Consider the following 19,128-nt stretch of genomic DNA (forward strand, 5'->3'; position numbering starts at 1 on the left):
CTGTCAAGTTCAGAAGTAATTTAGTAGCAAGTAACTCAATACAAGAAATTAATAATTTTTGAGGCTATTTTTGAGCATGATGATTAAGAAGATCCCTTTACATGTCAGCTGATTAAAGGAGACCTCTTAAGCCCTGGCATCCAAGCTGTGATGTACCGAAGAAGTGGGCTGTGTAAAGGCTGCTGTTTGCTAGTAGCCATGAATTTGAATCATAGAATCATCAAGGTTGGAAGGGACCTTCAAGAACATCCAGTCCAGCTGTCCACCCAGCACTGTCACTGTAACCCCTAAACCCCATCACCCAGAGCCAGATCCAGACACCTCTTGAACACCTCCAGGACTGGTGACTCCACCAACTCCCTGGGCACCCCATTCCAATGCCTGACCACCCCAACAGTGAATTTTTGTTTCTAGTATCTAATCTGAATCTCCCCTGTCTCAATTTAAGGCTATTTTCTCTCATCCTCTCACTGCAGGCATGGCAGAAGAAACTGAACCTCACCTAACTGCAGCCTCATGTCAGGTGCATGTAGAGAGTGATGAGATCCCCCTGAGTCTCCTCCAGGCTAAACAAGCCCAGCTCCCTCAGCTATTTCTCATAAGATGTGGTTTTTAGAGCACTGTTGCCTTTCTGACACCCTCCAGCACCTCAGTGTCCTTGGAGGACCCAAAACTGAGCACAGTACTCAAAGTGTGGCCTCACCATTGCAGAGGAATTTGGCATGGCTAAGCCTAAACTTGACATGGTTGGCCAGGTTTGCAGTACAGGGAGCTGCTATTTAAAATACCATTTCTTACCTGCTGATCAGTTGAGATGAATCCTTCAAGTTTATGCACATTCATTATTTAGGAGTTTATTACTCTTAGCCACATCTAGTAAAAGGTCTTAGAAGGAAATTCTTTGCATCATCCATTTCCTTCTGGCATGTCTGCATGTATTAACACAGGGCTAACATGGTGCCAGAGAAAACTATTTATGTTTTCAAAGCATTGAGGATTTTAGAGATGTCTTTTGCATTTTATTTTGTTAGATTCATTGATGATAAAATGTATGGCCTACATACTGAAGTAAGAATTAGTGGTAAATACCACTTAGAACAGACTTAAATTATATGGAAATTGTTGAAGAGGTATGGGGACAGAGTACAAATCAGTATCTGTATGAATGCTCTTGAAGCATTCATATTTTTTGTGAAATCTTGGCTTTGTTGAAGTTAAAGAAATTTTATGATTGTCAAAAGATAGGAGAATTTCCACTATAAATGTGTGTGATATCCTTTTAGATGTCTGTGTAGTCATAGTACAAAGCATGTGATATTTTTACAAGTAGTGCCCGAGTGTACTACACTTTCCCATGAACAACTGAGCGAATGAATTCTTATGTACAAGAAGCTTACTGGAGAAGAAGTAAAGTTATCCAACATGCAGAGAAAAGAAGAGAGGCTCAGCTCATATGATGTAATCACTAGAAAGCCTATGTCTGTTTTTATGAGTGGGACTGGTAGCTTGGTGCTTTCTCAAATTGCACTGTGTATTGTTTACTGTAATAAATTTTCACTATGATTTCCTTTTTATACTTCACTTCTGATTTGCATTTACACTGAGGTGATGTTATGAACAGTTAAATAGCACATTGCCAGGAGTGCAGCTGTGGAGCTGCTGGTCGTGGCAAGGTCTGTATACAGAACTATGCCCACCAAAAGGGAGTATATTTCAATTTAATATCTTCCTTTACTGAAGTTTTTGGGTGGTAGTGAAGCTGTGAGATTGAAGGGGAAAGCCAAATGCTTTGCAGGTGCTGAAGACAATTCAAGAGATAATTTATGATAATTTAAGACATAAATTAATTCAGAAAGAACTGGAAAGCATCTTGGTCTCCCAGTATGTTAGAAAAACAAAAGGCAATTTAAAAAAAAAAAGCCACAGAATGTTCTTGAGTCCAAGACAATCATGCCAAAAATAGCAAAAATTAGTTGCCTTAGCTGAGGAGAAGTTACGTTACAGATTTGCATATTGATGTCTACTGGAAGAAGTATCTGGGTGTTTCTGCAGGAGTTGAGCAGGAATAGAAGCACATTGTACTCTCCTGTCACCTGGCTGATAATTAGCTGGGAAACTTGCTGGAGGGGTTGCTGGATCCCACATAGGTGTCAGCGGGAGTGCTGCCCCTGAGTGAAGACTCAGGACTTATTTAAAGGTACACTGAGCTGCTCAGTTGAGCACTGGTAATGGCTTCAGTGGCATTTCTCACTGATTAATCACTGCACATTGGTACAGCTGGAATAAAACTCAGCAGTTCCTGGATTCTATTCCTGTGGTTAGACCGCCAGATCACAGTGTCCCTCTGGAGGTCCCAGTAGACAATAACAAGCAGACAATAATTTGACCAGAAATAGAAAAAGGGGGAAGTAGTAACAATAAATTCATTAGCACAGTAATTACTAAAGTGAAGAGAATTCTGCACATGAAGTAGTTATCCTTTAAAATTACCATCTTAAAAAGAATAAAGTAATATAGGAGTATCAGGCTATGAAGAAAACGAAAATAACTACATCATCTTGGGGGAATTGGCCTACATTTTAGCCTTGGTGGTAAAGATGACCTTGTTTATGTGGAATGTTCATAGGCAGAGCCAAGGAAGGATGTGAAAGAAGGGTATAATGCCCTGTGACAGGTTATCCTGTAAGAGAGGAACCTTTAAAGATCTTGGCTCAATTGATGCTAACACACCAGAGATACACATTGCATGCAGTGGTGGGGTCGCTCATCTTGGAGAATAAAAAGCACTCTGAATATGCAATAATAATTGTTCTGTAAGAATCTGCATGACATTTAAGTTTATAGTTGATAATTTTTTCTGTTTGCTGTTAGGGCACAGTTCAGGGCTGACCCAAGTCAGCCTTTCCATCATGGTGGTGGTTCTGTCCCATTTCTGCAGCTCCATGGGCTGAGTTTGAGGGTGGAGGCAGTATAGCAGGCATTTAAAGCAAGTCACAAGTGTTTTTACCAGTTATACTCAGGTACTATACTAATGAAGTGGCTGTAGATGCCAAAATTGATAATACCTTTAAAAAAATAAGCATAGAAAAAACTATACTGTTGCTGGCAAAGTAAAGAGCATGACCAAAAAAAAAAAAAAATCACGTGTTCTGGAAAGCTAAGGGAAAAGTAGAAAAAAGTTAGAAATGCCCAGTAGATTTTTAAAGCTGCATTTGTCTTACAGTTGTGTTTCTCTTCTGAGCTGCTGGTTACACTGCAGCATGTACCTGAATAGCTGACAGATAATTCAGATATGGCTGTGGCAGCAGCAGTGAAGCTACAGTGTATGATGGGTTGCATCTCTGGTGGTACCTACATAAACCTCTGTAAAAACCTGTCTCGTATCTGTGTGCTGTAATTGTCATTTTTCAGTGTCAAGGTCAAGAATGTAGTCAGAACAGCAATGCACTGTGTTGTCATTGTTTCAGTTTGGAGAGGTAAATGTTTAAGAGCAGTAGTTTGAAAATAGGTCATTTCAGTGTGAAATCTGCTCTGTTTTTTGTGAACTGTGGTTATTTAAATAATGGTATTTGCATAGGATCATTATTCATTTTAGACAAAGCAATGGAGGAAGAGCTGTTTCTAATTTGTGTAATCTCAGTAGCCATCCAAGTTCTTGGCACCATCTACCTCATTAAGCCTTAATAGAGGGTGTTGAATTGTTTCAACACATTTGCTACATCATTCAAAAATGCTGCCCAGATCTGTCTGATAGTGTATGCAATGACCCTTGCTACAATAAAAATAATAGAGGTTGGGATAAAGAATAGTGTTACTGCCATTATTCCATATTTAGAAAGAATATCTTACTTCATATAATGCAAAAAAAAAAAAAAAAAGCAATTCTAAGCTCCTCAATATATGGACTCTTTGCTGCTTAAGCATTTTTTATCTGCTCTTGACACTGCATGAAATAATGGTTATTAAAAATACATAAATAATGCTTATTAAAAATACATAAGAATGGTATACATCCAGAAAATTGAATGTCCATGTAAACATGAAAATCATTTACCTATTAAAACTGCAGAAATGGTTTCTGTTTACTTTGGATGATCCTTTGTCATTGGCAAAATCAGAGACTGGATGTGAAGAGTTCCTGTGATGAAGGTGTACACCTATCTAGTTGTACATTTGTATTCTTTACATAAAAGGTATACAAAATTAGAATGTAATTTCACAAAATTACTTTCTCTGTTTTTCAGGATTTTAATAGATTGGGGATGAGACTGATTTCCCACTCCTTTGCACTTTTTACAGTTATATAGATTGTTGTGCAGGATTTATAAAGTGGATATAAAATGCTACCATTCTGTTTTGACACATGCACAAAATATACACAAATTATTATAGACCTATTAAATTTGAATGATAAGAACATTTACCTGTGTTGAGATCATAACTGGTCTAACCAGAGTCATAACACTCTGGTCTTCAGGAGGGCTCCTGAAGATCTGTTCATTCGGGTAACTTGTTTCATGGGAGATACAGCTGTGGGCTACAAAAACGTGCTTTTTGTTGTCCCATCTCTGTGTTCAGGTTTACAGCAGGTAAATGGCTTTTGGCAGGTAAATCCTCAGACCACACCTAGAAAACTGATGGCCTTATCAGTAACAGAGACCTCTGCAGTGGTGCTGGAAGGGCCTGAGTGGCTGTGTGTAGTTCTATTCCTGATCTGCGTCTCACTGTCAAGATCTGTAATCAGCACCTGAAAAACAAAGGATCCAACCAGACCTGCATAGCCTGTTTGTTGATATATAATCAGAGCCAAATAACCAAAAGAGAAGTGGAAATTACATCAGCACCAACCGTACTCTTCCTTACAGCTGTGGTGAATTAGTTTTGATTCCCTGGACAGCCTCTCTTATCAGGGCTAAATTCTTTGTCAAGGGAACAGCCAAGCATCAGACCTCTGGGCTGTATATACTGTACATATACACAATGATTCTGATGCTGTATATAGTTACTTGGGATTACCAGGAGTGTTACTTAGCACAGATACTGAAAACAAACCATAGGGTGTTTAAGATGGTTATTCATCCTTTTTATATGTAGCATGTGATTCTGAATAGTAATAGAAATGTAACTAAAGTTTTAGGAACATTAAGTACTTATTGTGCATGCAGGAAAACAGCTCTTTGTTTACAGTTCAGTCCTTTAAAAATATTTCAAAAACTTTTTGGAAACATAAAACCATAAGTTGAAGATCCTAAAGTGATGGGTGCCACACACAGACAAAACCAGTTTCTCTTTTCTGATGCTCTTAATTTTTTGCTGAAGATCAGTTAAGACTGGAGAATGGACATCAGAGCACAGTGAAATTACAGTGGCAGATGTAATTGAGATGTGGGAGAGAATAAGGAGCAGGTGCTTGCCTTAAACCACAGCATTGCTTGGAAGCCACGTGGCAAACTGACTTCACATCACATGGCCACACCAAGGCAGGGAGTTGGCTGAACATACCTTGACCAGCCTGGCCATGGCAGAAAAGCAGAATGCAGGCAAAGGACACTGCAATCTGGCCAGGAACAAATGAGATTCATGATGCCTCTTGGGTCCTGTAGGAAATTCATCAGGAATGGCATGCCAAATCTTCTATACCAGCCTTTGACCAGGAGTGCAAGCAACAGCTTTGCAGTTAATTATTGTTGATTATTTAATTCAGTTCTCTGTTTTACATTTTCTTAGGTGTTATCTTGATTAGCCATGCCTCCATTATGGCCAGAGGAAGAAACAAAAAGAGTAGGACAAGAGTGAAAAAGAGTTTCTTGACCAAAAATGAAAAACCAGTAAGGCCTCCCAAGAAATTTAAAAATGCATGGGGCAGACTGACACTCTCAGCCCAGACTCTCTCACACTCTCCAAACCTGGCTGCTCCCATACTGAAGAGCTTTCTTGCTGAAGGCAGCTCTGCTTTGGGCATATCAGTGCAGACCATTCCTGTCCTAGTCAGTATTTAAAATGTAAAATTTATCAGTATTTTACATTCAGGTACTCATGGAAGCAGGAACTAGAGTGCAGATCTTCCTTTCTTCCTTATAAGTGAGAGAAAGCCCTTGACTACAGTTTCCCCTGGCTCTGAAATGCTCTTTGGGTTTCAGAAGTGCTGACAGCATGCGCTGTGAAAATGTCCATTGGAGGGACTGTAACACAAAACTTCATAAACTGATTGTTAGTGCTGGCCTATGAGAATCAGTGAAATGAGCTCAAACTCAAGTGGCAATGGAATATGTGTTGCCCAAATCCTGCTTAAATGAATAGATCCTAAACTGTGTCTTCTCCTTGGGGTCTGTGGGTAACACAGAGAAAGAAATAACTTGGCTGTGCTTCCTAGTGCTTCAACAAGAGCTAAATGTTTTGTTCAGTGCAAACAAAATTTGGGCTACTCCAGAAACAGCTGTGCAGCTGCAAGGGAATTTGAGACCTACCCTGTCCCCCTTTTCTTCTGTAGGTTCAAATTTTCTTAGACTGTCTTTTATCTAGCCAGTTGTTAACATATCTGGAGCAGGTAACTAGGTATGTAAATCATTTTAGTCTTAAAAAATGGTCACTTGAAGGCAGCTTATTCTCTTTGTGGATGTAACTCCTGAGTTCAGATGACAATGCTGTAGGAGTTTTTGTGCAGCTTTTCCGATGAGGTGGGGAGAGCAGAGAAGAGCCACCTCAAGTGCTTAGGTGTGTTTCTGAAGCCACAGCTGCTCTGTACTCCCTACAAGTCCTACCAAGAGATCACATACCAGCTGGGGACTGGCATAGCCAGCCTGCCTGGGCCTGTGCCTTGTCTTTTCTTGGCTCTGTGCCTGCTGGGAAGCCTTTGTAGGAAGCTCCCGCCAAGAGCAAGCTGAGAGCTCTCACTCTCACCACCAGCAGCGGATTTCATCTGGCTGGATCCCAGATGATGGAAGGTAATCTGTTGCATTCACTGCAGTTTTTGACTTCTCTTCATCTGCTATTGAAGCTTGTATCAGTAGTTTTGCATCCCTAATTTGTAAGTGATTTGCACTCTGAGTTGTGGGAACAAATAATTCTGTGCATAACTTAGAAAATGTGGCCTGCGGAGTCTATTTGCAGTAACCATATTAGTTAAATTACCAGTGTGATTAACTGTAAGAATGAGTGTGCTTTCATAAATACCACTGCAATTATTTCTGGTAATTTATTCCACTCCTTACGATATGGCTGCAAGGATCTGAGCTAGTGTTTTTCAGATAATATATTCCATATTTTGTTGAGGGACTTGAGAGAAATTCCTTTTTGCTAGGGCAATTAGCTTATACAATTTGGAGAACATTTTCAATGTTATTTTTTAGAGTTTAGGAAATGATGAGTAAAATGATTTTGATTGTAGGTACTCAGCAATGTAACAAAAAAGTACACTTCTAAGCGATGAGTAAAATGATTTTGATTGTAGGTACTCAGCAATGTAACAAAAAAGTACACTTCTAAGCTCTCATTTCCGTATCTTTTCATTTGGTAAGATTAAAACAGCATGCATAACATGAGTGTATAAGTATATATATCCTTTATGATTATAAAACCAACCTCCACTTTTACAGTGACACCAGTTAGATAGTTATTTCTGAGTGAGTGGTACATTCCCAAGTTACTTGTGTAGCTAGAGGTTACTACTGCCTTAGTTGGGTTTATTCAGCTATATGCTTGTCTTGACAAATATATTTTCCAAAATTATCCATCTTGAAAGAAAAAGAACAACTTTAAATAATATTTTTTTTGTTTGTTCCTTTTGATTTGGGTCCAGTATGGAATGCAGCCACATGAATAGTTGAATTAACACAAGAGAGGAGGTTTCAATTTCCAGGCAGGAATGAGGAAAACAGTTTGGCTTTAGTAGAGTGATATGATCTTCAATCAGATGCTCTACCAGCTACAGCTTGGAAGTATGGCACCAAAGGCTATTTTTTTAAGCTGAGTAGCTGCTTTGTAGTTTCATTGCTGCTTGAAACCTTTTTAATTTTTTAATGCTGAATTTATGAAACATAAATTATGGATGAAACAAATACTCTCTTTGCTTTTAAATAGTTTGAGGACTTGTAGGATTATTTTTGATTTATTAATATTTTTCCCGGGACAAATACATTGCTAGTATTGGGGGCAATCAAGTGGGGATATTTCTTGTGTATTATTATGTATTAGTTTAGGCAAGTTTCATCTGAAAGAATATTCATGTCAAAAGCAGTGGCTCAGGAGTCACACCACCCAGATCTGGGTATTCTGTTAATTTATTCCAAGTTGCCATTTTGCTGTTAAAATCTTTAATTCTTACTTCAAGAAGCATCAGCATCATGATTAGGAGCTTTATTGATGAAAGGTCAGATCTTTCTCTTTGGAGACCATTCAAGAGCACTGCCTTTTTCTATTGAAAACTGGGAAATAGTTATTCACATAACCTCCTTTCAGCCCTTCTTAAATTCTGTGTTAAGGTCAAAGTAATTACTGTTTACCACTTGTACTTATACAAAAGTTGGATATACTACACATCTAACTATCATGCTGTATCAAAGCTGAACCTTTGTGTGCCTGTTGTCATGTGAACCAGACCACTTATTTCAGTTAAATGAATGTGGGAAAGTGAAACTGCTTTAAATTAAGCTTAAGAGGGATGTTGTAAACATGTGTGTCTCTATGAAGACTTGAATGGCAGTTGCATGAGTTCTGCCTTAATTTCTCAGTAAATTGGTCTGCAGTCGTTATGTTTAGTTTTTTATTCTGTTTTTTTACAATGAAGGCATACAGACTTGCATTTCTAGTTCAGAAAAAAAATCTGCCTTACAAATGAATAAAAGTTACTATATACTCCTTCATGTATTACACAGCTGAGCATATATTTCTCCCAAACTCCCAAATCTTTGGAAGATGTATGAAGATACTGAAGAATCATGCAAGATGGAGGTGTTCTTTTAAATTTGCATTAGGAGCTTCATGTTTGCAATAATGAATTGAGAATGACCATCATTCAATGAGGATGAATGAAAATGAATGCTTGCTCATCAAAAGAGTTCTTAGAACAGAAGAGTAACGTCCTGTGGAGCTTTAGAATTGTATGCCTTTCACGTGTTACTGTGATGCAGTGTACCTTTTCTACAAAGCTACAGCACAATATTTTTCTGGCAGTTGGTGGGAATATTTCTTTGAAATGAGTCCTTGTATTTTAGAACACCTCTGAACCACTGTTGGAAGTCAGCTGCCAGCTTTCACTAGTTGAATATAAATAATAAACCAGCAGGCACTTGGAATGGGGCAACCCAAAAGTAATGAAACTGTTGATTTCTGACCTTCATTTTTTGTATGTTGTAGTAGCCTGGTGCCTCTTTTATTTACATTTCTTACATCAGGCATTGATGGGCATTTTTAGAAGTAATTTTGATGCAATAAAATTTATTTTTTCATTCTCCTGTGTACTGAATTCATTTGTGTAGCTGAAGTTCTAGAGGAAAATTTTTGCTTCTATTATTATTACTATTTGTATGTACTGATTCAAAGTGATGGTCTTAAGGAATATGTAAAGGCTTTTAATAAGCAATATGATTTGAACCACTCATGATACTGCTGTAGAAATGTCTCACTGCTGCTAAGTATTGCGAAGTTATTAATCTTTCTTGACAAGGAGGCGGTGGTTTTCAAGGTATTTTTGGTGTCTAGTTCCCACATCACTACATTTCTCATGTTCTTCATTGACCTAATATTCCTCCTGACTGAGGGGCCTGGAGACTTCAACCCACGCTGCAGCCTGTAGGGCAGTGACAATGGGTGCACACATGGAAATTGAGGTCTCTCTCCCATTCCCTGTCCAAGGGTGCAGATCTCTTACTCTAAGCCAGTCCCTGTGCTCACACATTTCTCCTGGGGTGTGATAGTCCTCATCCCAGGACAATCTCCTCCTTTTGCTCATTTCCTTTTTCAAATCCCTAAAGCTTCACCATCCTCACAAGTCCAGAAGTTCTTCTGACCTTGATAAGGCAGAGGTGGTGTAAGGAGTACCAGATGCTACAAGCAACTGCACAAGGAAGTTGAGTCCATTGATATCCTAAGATAGTGGATATTGCTCTACTCTCATTGTATCAGTATTTAAGAATTGTTATTATTGTAGTGTTTTTAAATTTTTTTTTTCTTTTATAATATTGGTATATTATACATCACTGTGCTGCACTCAGAGGTGTATAGAACAGACTGAAAGAAATAAGTATGCAGAATTCCTTGCCCCATTGCAGGGAACAGCATTTAAATTCAGAAATTACATGGAGTGGCTATCTTATTCATGAAAGAAAAACTGAGGCTTCATTCCTACTCATTGCATCCAGTTGAGGTCTTGATCAAAATTCCTACACTAAAATGCTATTATATTGTTTGAATATTTTCCCTTGTCTAAGTAAAATAAACATGCAAATAGAAAAAATGTTATTCTTGAAAGTGATAATAAAGTTTCTTATTGTGCATAAAAATACTGGATATTTTAAACATAAATTTAAATTTACCAGTTAGTGAATAGAGAAGAAAACATAGGAAGGCTTCTTGATTTTTAATTTACTAACCTCACTAATGGATATCTGTAACTTGATTTAGGAGATAATGACCAAATGCTTTTAAAACAATAATCCATCTGAATTAGAACATTTCTCTTCAGGTTTTGACATCATGGTAACATTTTAATTGAATTCCTAAGAGGGATTTATTCATACAGGGAAAATACATTTTAAACACGCTAGACTATGGATTGTTTAAATCTAGTTACCTCCGTGGGCAGGCTTGTGTTGTGTGACCTTGGAAAGCACGTGGTGACAGAACTAAGATCCAGTAAAGAGATTGATGATGCTGTTTTCCTGTTACTAAAAAATTGATGCATTTTGAATGGAAGTTCTGTTACAGGTCATTAATTTGTGGCTCTGACTGTCTGTGCCACGTGGAGCAGGGGTGTGCACATCTGCCCAGCTGTGGCAGCACAGTGGCATGGGGGCTTCTCTTTTGTCTCCAACAGAAGCAGGGGGCAAGAAGCTGCGGAGCACCGTCCAGAGGAGCACGGAGACAGGGCTGGCCGTGGAGATGAGGAACTGGATGACTCGCCAGGCGAGCCGGGAGTCAACGGATGGGAGCATGAACAGCTACAGCTCTGAGGGAAAGTAAGCAGCATTTACAGCTGTGGTTTCCTGACATTTCTCCGTGAAGCTGGGGGCCTTTTCTCCATGAAACTGGTTGTTAGAGAGAAGCACAGTGAGTGCTGTAGGTCCTGTTCAGTCAGAATTCCCTTCACAAGCCAGTGTCATTGATGGACTAAACCTAAATCTTGCCCTGTGACTGAAAAGAGTCTCCCCCTGTTGGTGCAGGAAGGAGGAGGATCATTTCTTCTGTGCCATGAAAAGGGCACGTGGTGGGTCAGATCATCATTATGAGGTGTGTCAGGAGGGGAAGCAGGTGCAGTACACGAGATAAAACACAGATACGGATAAGTTCTCTTCCAAAAACTCCTGGCATATGTCAGAGCTATGCAGAGCAAAGCATTTCCAGAGCATTTCCAGGTCACTGGCCTCAAGAGTTTTTCAAAGATTCTGCTGCTTTTAACCTGAAGAAATTGTCTGGGCAGAAGTACAAGTCAGTCATCTATCATGGTTATCATAGCATCATAAAAGCCCAAGTTAAAATCTTCCGAGTGATGTGTCTGAGACATTGCCCAGAAAAGTCTTATTGAGGGTTGATTTATTAGTGGTGTTCACAGCACTGGACAATCCATCTATGCTGCACAATATATGTAATGTTTCCAAGTTGGTGCACTATATGCATGTGAAATTGACGTTTCTTAATGATTGGTCATTACAAATTTCATTAGTTCTTATTGCTCTGTAATGGGTCACAGATAATTTATGGCAAGCATTTTAATTTTAAGTAACTTTGGTCATTTGCCACAAGGAATTTCAGTTCTGTTATTGAATAGACATCATTCTCAAAGACATTTTCAACAAAATAATTTGAATGAATGGCGATTTTGAAAATAGCAATCAGTATTTGGTCTGATGTCATCATTTCACTGTGTACATTTGATATTTAACCATTGAATTCACAGTAACTGAGACTTGTGAGCAATGTAACCTTCATGTAACTTAATCACTGGTAAGGGTGTGTCTTAGTATCTTAATGAACTGGTCTCGTATCAGTGCTGATTAATAGTGGTCTTTAATGCGCTAGAAAAGGAGAACATGATGGAAGAATACAAATTTGGAAATTACTGAGGAGAGTGCTTTCTTTACCTATTTGTTATATGCTGGAGGCTGAATTGCTGCTTGTTGAACACTGTGGGATTTCAAAAATTACAGTAATTGTTTTGTAAGTTCTTTACAGTACTACCAAACCCACAAACATTAAGTGCAAAACATCTAGAAAACAAAAAACAAACCCAAGCCAAAACAAAACAAGAACCAACCAAAGAAATAAAAACACAAACAAAGGGCAAATTTAAATGTATTTTTGTTTGGTTTATTTTTCAATATTGTTTCTAGTTTGATCTTCCCTGGTGTGAGGTTGGCTGCAGACAGCCAGTTCAGTGATTTTCTGGATGGACTTGGTCCTGCCCAGCTTGTAGGACGACAGACATTGGCAACGCCATCAATGGGTAAGTGTTTATGCCCTCTAGGTATGACATATTCTATTTGTTCAGGTAATTAGAACATAAAATTTATCTAGAGTCCCTTTAAGTATGGTTCCTCTTGTGGTTTTGAACATCTCAGTTAAGACCAAAGCTGTAACCTCGGCCAAAGTTGAATATAATCATGGATGCTTATAAAGACATGCAGAAGTAGAAAGTTGTTTTGAAAAGTTCAGCCTTTTACCTCTTCTTCAGTTTTCCATCTTTAAAATGGGCCTAATGAGACCAAACTTTTCTCTGAATCACTTGGATAATATTGTATAAAAATTGGTAGTTTAGGTGCAAAATATTTGTTATTATTGTGTTTACAGGCTTGGATATTCACAAGTTATCTTTTCATAACTTGTCTTTAACTAGAGGCATGGTGAAGAGGCATGCAATTCTACTTATGGTTTAATCATGTAAAAAAAGTTTTACAGAGGTGCTTTTTGCAAGGGAACTCCCTTGCTGCCTTTTTTTTTAATATGAAACTCTTAGGGAATAGAAATTAATTTGAAGTAATAAAGGCATGGAAGATGAGAGAGAAGGTGTCATTGCAGAGGTTTTAAATTGTTTACTAACATAAACAGCAGTGAAGAGGGTAAATATTAAATTACATAGTAGTGTTAAAATCCAGATCATACTTACTGATGGAAAACAGGTGATGCAAGTCAGCACATATTCATCCTAGAATTTTTTTCAACATTTCATATATTAAACTAGATCTGAATTGCAATGCTGGGATTTCTTTTGTTATCTAGGAGATATTCAGGTGGGAATGATGGATAAGAAAGGACAACTGGAAGTAGAAATAATCCGAGCCCGTGGCCTTGTTGTAAAACCAGGTTCAAAGACACTGCCAGGTAAGGAGGAAAAACCTTAGTAACAATCTTAGCACAGGGCCAGGGCTTGGACTCGATGATCATAATGGAGCCCTTTCAGCTCAGTATATTCTATGATTCTGAGAATAGCATTCTGCCAAAAAGGTCTGTGGCTTTTCTGTTCAGCTTTGCCAACTCTTAACAAGTTCAAGTCCCAGTAGGTTATAATGTTGTATACTGAAATGCATACTGTATTTAAATGATACACCAGAAATCAGCCCTACTTTAGGAGGAAATTAAAAATCAGGTTGCCATAAGACCCAGAAGTATTTTCAGTAGTAGCAAAGGCATCTTTAGTTATGGTGTAGGAAGAAAAGTATATTCTGAAGATTTTAAATAGGAGTCTCAGGAATGAAGAGGGAATCAAGAGATGTGGAATAGGTATCTACTCAAAAAGTAGACCAATATTTGATACTTACTCCTTATTTTATAATCTGATGTCCTGTAACACTATGTGAAAAGGACAATATAATGATATTTTTAGCAAGCTCTTCTGCCAAAATAGAAATTGTGTCAGAGTCCTTTCTTCACTGATTTTCACCTTGTAGATAATTTTAAATTATTAACAATTTGGAGCATTGATCCAGATTCCACCAAAGTCATTGCAAGTCTGGCATTTACTTAATAGGCCTATTTTGCATATTGTACAGTATAGGGATGCTATATATAGGAATACTTGATTTGTTCAGGTCAAAATCTGAATTGTTTCATGGTAAGAGACATACAAAAGAAGTCAAGAAAAAAATACGCAGTAATGGAGAACAGTAAAGAAAATGCATGGATGCTTTGTATGGGAGTAATTGCTAATATTGCTTGTGGAGATTTGTTCTTATAAGTTATATATCCTTTAAAAGCAGATTTTTATATGGTGATAGAAAGTGTGTGTGTTACACAAAAAAAACCTGGACTTCTTCTTTACCTACTGTTCTCTATTTTCATTCTTCTAAGCACCATATGTAAAGGTGTATCTATTAGAAAATGGAGTCTGCATAGCCAAAAAGAAAACAAAGGTAGCAAGAAAAACGCTGGAACCACTTTATCAGCAACTTCTATCATTCGAAGAAAGTCCCCAAGGGAAAGTTTTACAGGTAATTTGCATAAATATTCCTCTGAACCTATCACCTGTACAGTTTTCACTGAATGAGTTTCAAACTTCTTTCAGGTTTCATTTGGCAGTAAATGCTCATATTTTATATACTTGCTGAGCAGATAAACACAACAGTAATAGCTGTTTTTGCAAGTAAAAACTGAGTATGCAAGTAGAAGGGAGCAAAAGTGAGCTATAGATTATTTTTGCTTCTGCTGTATGTATGGGCTCCTCTCACTGGGCTTTTTCTGGATATTGTGGATAACTGTTTGTGCCCAGATCATGTCTGTCACTGCATCACAGAACTAAACTGTGGCAGCAGTTGGATATTTCATTCCCTACTGTAATTAAATAAGCAGAGATTTTTGACAAATCAGATTAAAGTTTTTGACTTTTTAATCTTTAATTTTGCTAAAATGTTTCTATTTTCTTGTGTTTCTTTACCTAACAGATAATTGTTTGGGGAGACTATGGACGTATGGATCACAAATCCTTTATGGGAGTGGCACAGATACTTTTAGATGAACTGGACCTGTCCAACATGGTGATTGGGTGGTTCAAACTTTTCCCTCCTTCCTCCCTAGTAGACCCAACCTTAGCTCCTCTCACTAGAAGAGCTTCCCAATCATCTCTTGAAAGTTCAACAGGACCTTCGTATGCTCGCTCATAGCAGCTGTGAAACTGTTGTCATAGCAACCAGCGTTACAAAAAAATAAAATTACAGGTCGCAAACCCTGGTAACACTGCATGCTTAATGTTGTGTCTTCTGAGCCTGTTTCTAGGGCTGCAACGCGATCCTGTGTTCTCAAGGAAGTTGCACACATTGTGCCCTACGGAAGGCCCTCAGGTGATGGACTGAAATCATGAAGAACTGATAGGTTTGGAGTTCAGGGACTCAGTTTTGGTCCAATCTGAAGCCATGGACTAAACTAAAAAAAATCAATCTGTTTCATGCAACAAAAGTCCTTTTCAATGGCATATCTGTTTTGTTGCTCCCTTTTCTTTATTTATCTGCCCTCCCCTCCTAAAGTTTGGTTATGCCACAGAAACGGAGTTACCCTCCCATGGAGCCACGTTACAAGTCAGTGGATTAGCAGGCATTGGAAGAAAAGAAGAATCTAAGGATGCTGGAAAAGTCAACTGGCACTTGCAGCAGTTGCTTGGGATCTGAAAACTTCATATTGAAAAGGTTCAAGACTTAAAGTGGCGGGCTTCAGACCTCCAGCTGTTCACTCGGTGAAACCCCAGACATGATGGACTCTCTAAAAAATAAAGTTCTGTGGATATACTGTACTGTATGAAATTAAGAAACTTTTTTGCATGGACACAGATTTAGCTGAACACTTAAATTATTTTCTTGGGGCTGCAACTTGCAAAAAAAAAAAGAAAGAATAAATCAGCCATTTTCAACAGTTTATATTATTTTTAAAGATAAATTTCACTAGTGCATGGTTTTAAAAGGAAGAGAATGCAACAGGGTGATACAAAGACACACCACGTTTATCATTCTTTAAACCAGTCATGGTCTGTGTTTTTGCAGACTTATATTAAAAATAAAAAAATAATTTCTAGCAAATATTTAAAATTCTGTTTATGTGACAAGAAATAAGTGTAATATATTAAATTTATTTAAATGTAAAAGGTACAAGCCTTGTAAAGTTCAACATAATGTGCAAATTGTACACTTCTTTTACCTCCTTCTTTCTCTATTACTCCTCCCATTCTCCTTTCTTCCTTTTGCTCTTTTCCCCCCTCTACCTCCCAGGATGATCAGCATATTCTAAAATGGCTACCTTTTGACTTATTACTGTCTTATGCCCCATATTTGGTTCAGGGTTGCAGATTGTTCTGCATTTCTGAATTATTTGAGAAAAATATTGTTTAAGAGCTTACTTTTTTTCAAGCATGTTGAAAAGGATTTTGCAACATGGCTTGGGAGTACATTAATGTAATTCAGCATGTATTTGATAAAGAAGATATTTGAAATTTTGCAATTTATTGTACAGTGCATGGTAACTTATTTTCATTTTTTCTCACCTTCAAATTGAATTCTACAGCAAAATACTGGAATCATGTGGCCATTGTAAGATGTCTTCAATAAATTTGTGTTCAGCACCAGCATCTTTCATTCAAAGACTGAACTATTATTTCTTGAAGGTTTTTGGAAAGAGGAAAAATTAAGTACCTGACTGATTTTTAGGAAACAAATTTAAGCACTTTTATTTGCACTAAACCAAATTGATTGCTACATTTTTGAAATAACAGAAGCAACAAAGGTTACAAATCCATACAGTTCTTCTGCTGTAAAGTTCAATTTTCATGAATTACATTTGCGTTGCAAAAGACATAATTAGATAATATCAGTCTGGAAAGTATCAGTCTTTGGTTGGTAAAATAGCCTTAAAGAAAGCTTCTCAGTACCACTCTGTCAGCTATTTGACACCATTGCCAGAACCTCACTGCAGTCAATGGATCTTCAGAACCCCGGGTTTTGTAGCAGACAGTAACTACCATTGGGTGGTGCTGCAAGTTCAAGCTTCTCATTAAGTTCTTTAAAGGGAATGTAACTGGCTAATGTTTAATAACAAAATATCCTTTTCTTTTTTTTCTTTTTCCTGGGTCTTTGTATGCCTTTAATACCTACTTAAGGTTTAATATTGAAATCTTGCAATAATTTTTGAAGTACGTTACATTTACCTTTATGGCCACACAGAACTATTCTGATTTTATTTGAAAATCTGTTGAAGTTTCCCATTAACAAATTGTACATGCCTCGTAAGAGGGAAAAAGTAATAACAGTATCACTTACAATGCCTTTTACTTTGTGCAATATCATAGAAAATGAGATTGTGTCTTGTCTGCAGAGTTTATATAATGGATTATTGTTCAGTTAATAGACAGACTGGTAAAATTATATTTATTGAAATAATTTAGACACCTGTCTACCAGCAGCAAATAAATACTACTAACATACAGTCTACAATATCCCCTAGGATATTAAACAAAAATACATAACCATTTTCCTGACGCTGTGAGATGTGCTCACACATTCTTGTATGCATAGTCCTCTATAAATTATTTCAAATTTTAAAATCAAGGACATGACGCATGGAAGGTTTGTACATAATTGTCATTATGCAGTATTTATTTTAAAAAAATTAATGTATTTTTTTTAATTTTCACACGTCTGCAATTCTACTTATGGTTTAGTCATGTAAATAGTACTATTCCAGTGATCACTGCTGTCTTGTAAATAGTACGTTTTAAAAAGTTAAAAGGAATTACAGTTGGGGAAAAAAAGGGCAGATTAGGCCTGTAATGAACACCAACTAATGTAAATCAAACTCATTCTGGTGATGGTATTTAACACTTTAAATAAAACATTTTCTTTACAGAATTTGTGTGCATAATTTTGTTGCTTTTCTCTACGGTGGTCAGCAACATCCTTCCACACCCTTTGGTGGGGCTGGTGCAAGCAGCTCACGCAGCTGGAGAGCAAGCTGGAGAGCAGTGTGCTTTCCTTCTCCCACAGGGCTGCAGGTGACATGGCAGTGTCAAGGTGCCACTGTCACTGCCAGGCTCAGGAGCCAGGTGTGCCTGTCACCAGCCAGGCCCTGGGCTCTGTGCTCTGGCCACCCTCGGGCTCCCACGTGCCCAGTGCACGGCTCCCAGGATGGAGCTGGCTCCAAGCTGCCAGCTCTGGCTGCCAGGACGTGCTCCAACTCTGATATAAACAGTGCACTCAGTGTGCTGAGACCATGAGGAGGTCCCATCAGCTGCTGTGCAGTGGCTACACCATTCAGTCAGAGTTCCACCCTATCCCAGGATACCACCTAATATTAGCTGCCTTTTTCCTTCATGAGCAGGGTACAAATGAGGACAGAATGCCCACCTGACAGTGGTGCCTGCAAGGTCTCATGCAGTCTCTGCAGAAGGGAGCAGTGATCCAACACCTCTACAGTGATGAGAGGGGTGGGTGGAGATGGAAGAGCAGAGGATTTATCATCCTGACCCCTCAGAGGCAGCATCAGCACAGGCAGTGGTGACTAGGCAAAACTTAAACACTTATGACTTGGAAATTTACTGAAGAGTGAGAGGCTGGCTGGCAGTTTGCACAGCAAAGTGTGTGTATTTATTTCCAGATATGAGGTGAAAGAAAAGCACTGCAGTACTGTCATGAGACAAAACCTCCAAAAAAGCAAGCAACTATATTTTTGGGCTGAGAACAGTTGTGGGGACTGTGAAGGCAGGAACTCCATTTGTTGCACTGTCTCTGTAAGTGGGTTGCTGGAGGAACAGACCCAGGTTTCTGGTGTGTTAATCCTCTAATACTCCAGCAGGTTCCTCTTCTGCTGATGCTGACATTGCTGTTGCAAGCGTGTCAGGCAAGTCTCTGGGTGGGAACTGGCATAGCAGCAGTATATCAGGCACCATGTTGAGGGTGAGCATGGGGCCAGCACCTCCTAACCAGCACACCATTGCATTCTCAC

General features: G+C 38.3%; 1 protein-coding gene across 2 annotated transcripts in view; it reads left to right on the forward strand.

Annotated features, from left to right (window-relative positions):
• Positions 1-18,035, forward strand: part of RIMS2 (regulating synaptic membrane exocytosis 2) — a 446,152-nt gene extending 428,117 nt beyond the window's left edge. For both annotated transcript variants that reach the window (XM_059865145.1, XM_059865137.1), the window contains 5 exons: positions 11,033-11,174; positions 12,546-12,658; positions 13,432-13,533; positions 14,500-14,639; positions 15,090-18,035. In XM_059865145.1, the coding sequence (XP_059721128.1) occupies positions 11,033-11,174; positions 12,546-12,658; positions 13,432-13,533; positions 14,500-14,639; positions 15,090-15,308 (716 nt within the window). In that variant the 3' untranslated portion in view covers positions 15,309-18,035. The remainder of the gene's footprint in view (positions 1-11,032; positions 11,175-12,545; positions 12,659-13,431; positions 13,534-14,499; positions 14,640-15,089) is intronic.
• Positions 18,036-19,128: the final 1,093 nt, after the last annotated feature.

Source organism: Haemorhous mexicanus, chromosome 1 (assembly GCF_027477595.1).
Source record: "Haemorhous mexicanus isolate bHaeMex1 chromosome 1, bHaeMex1.pri, whole genome shotgun sequence".
NCBI classification, from domain to species: Eukaryota; Metazoa; Chordata; class Aves; order Passeriformes; family Fringillidae; genus Haemorhous; species Haemorhous mexicanus.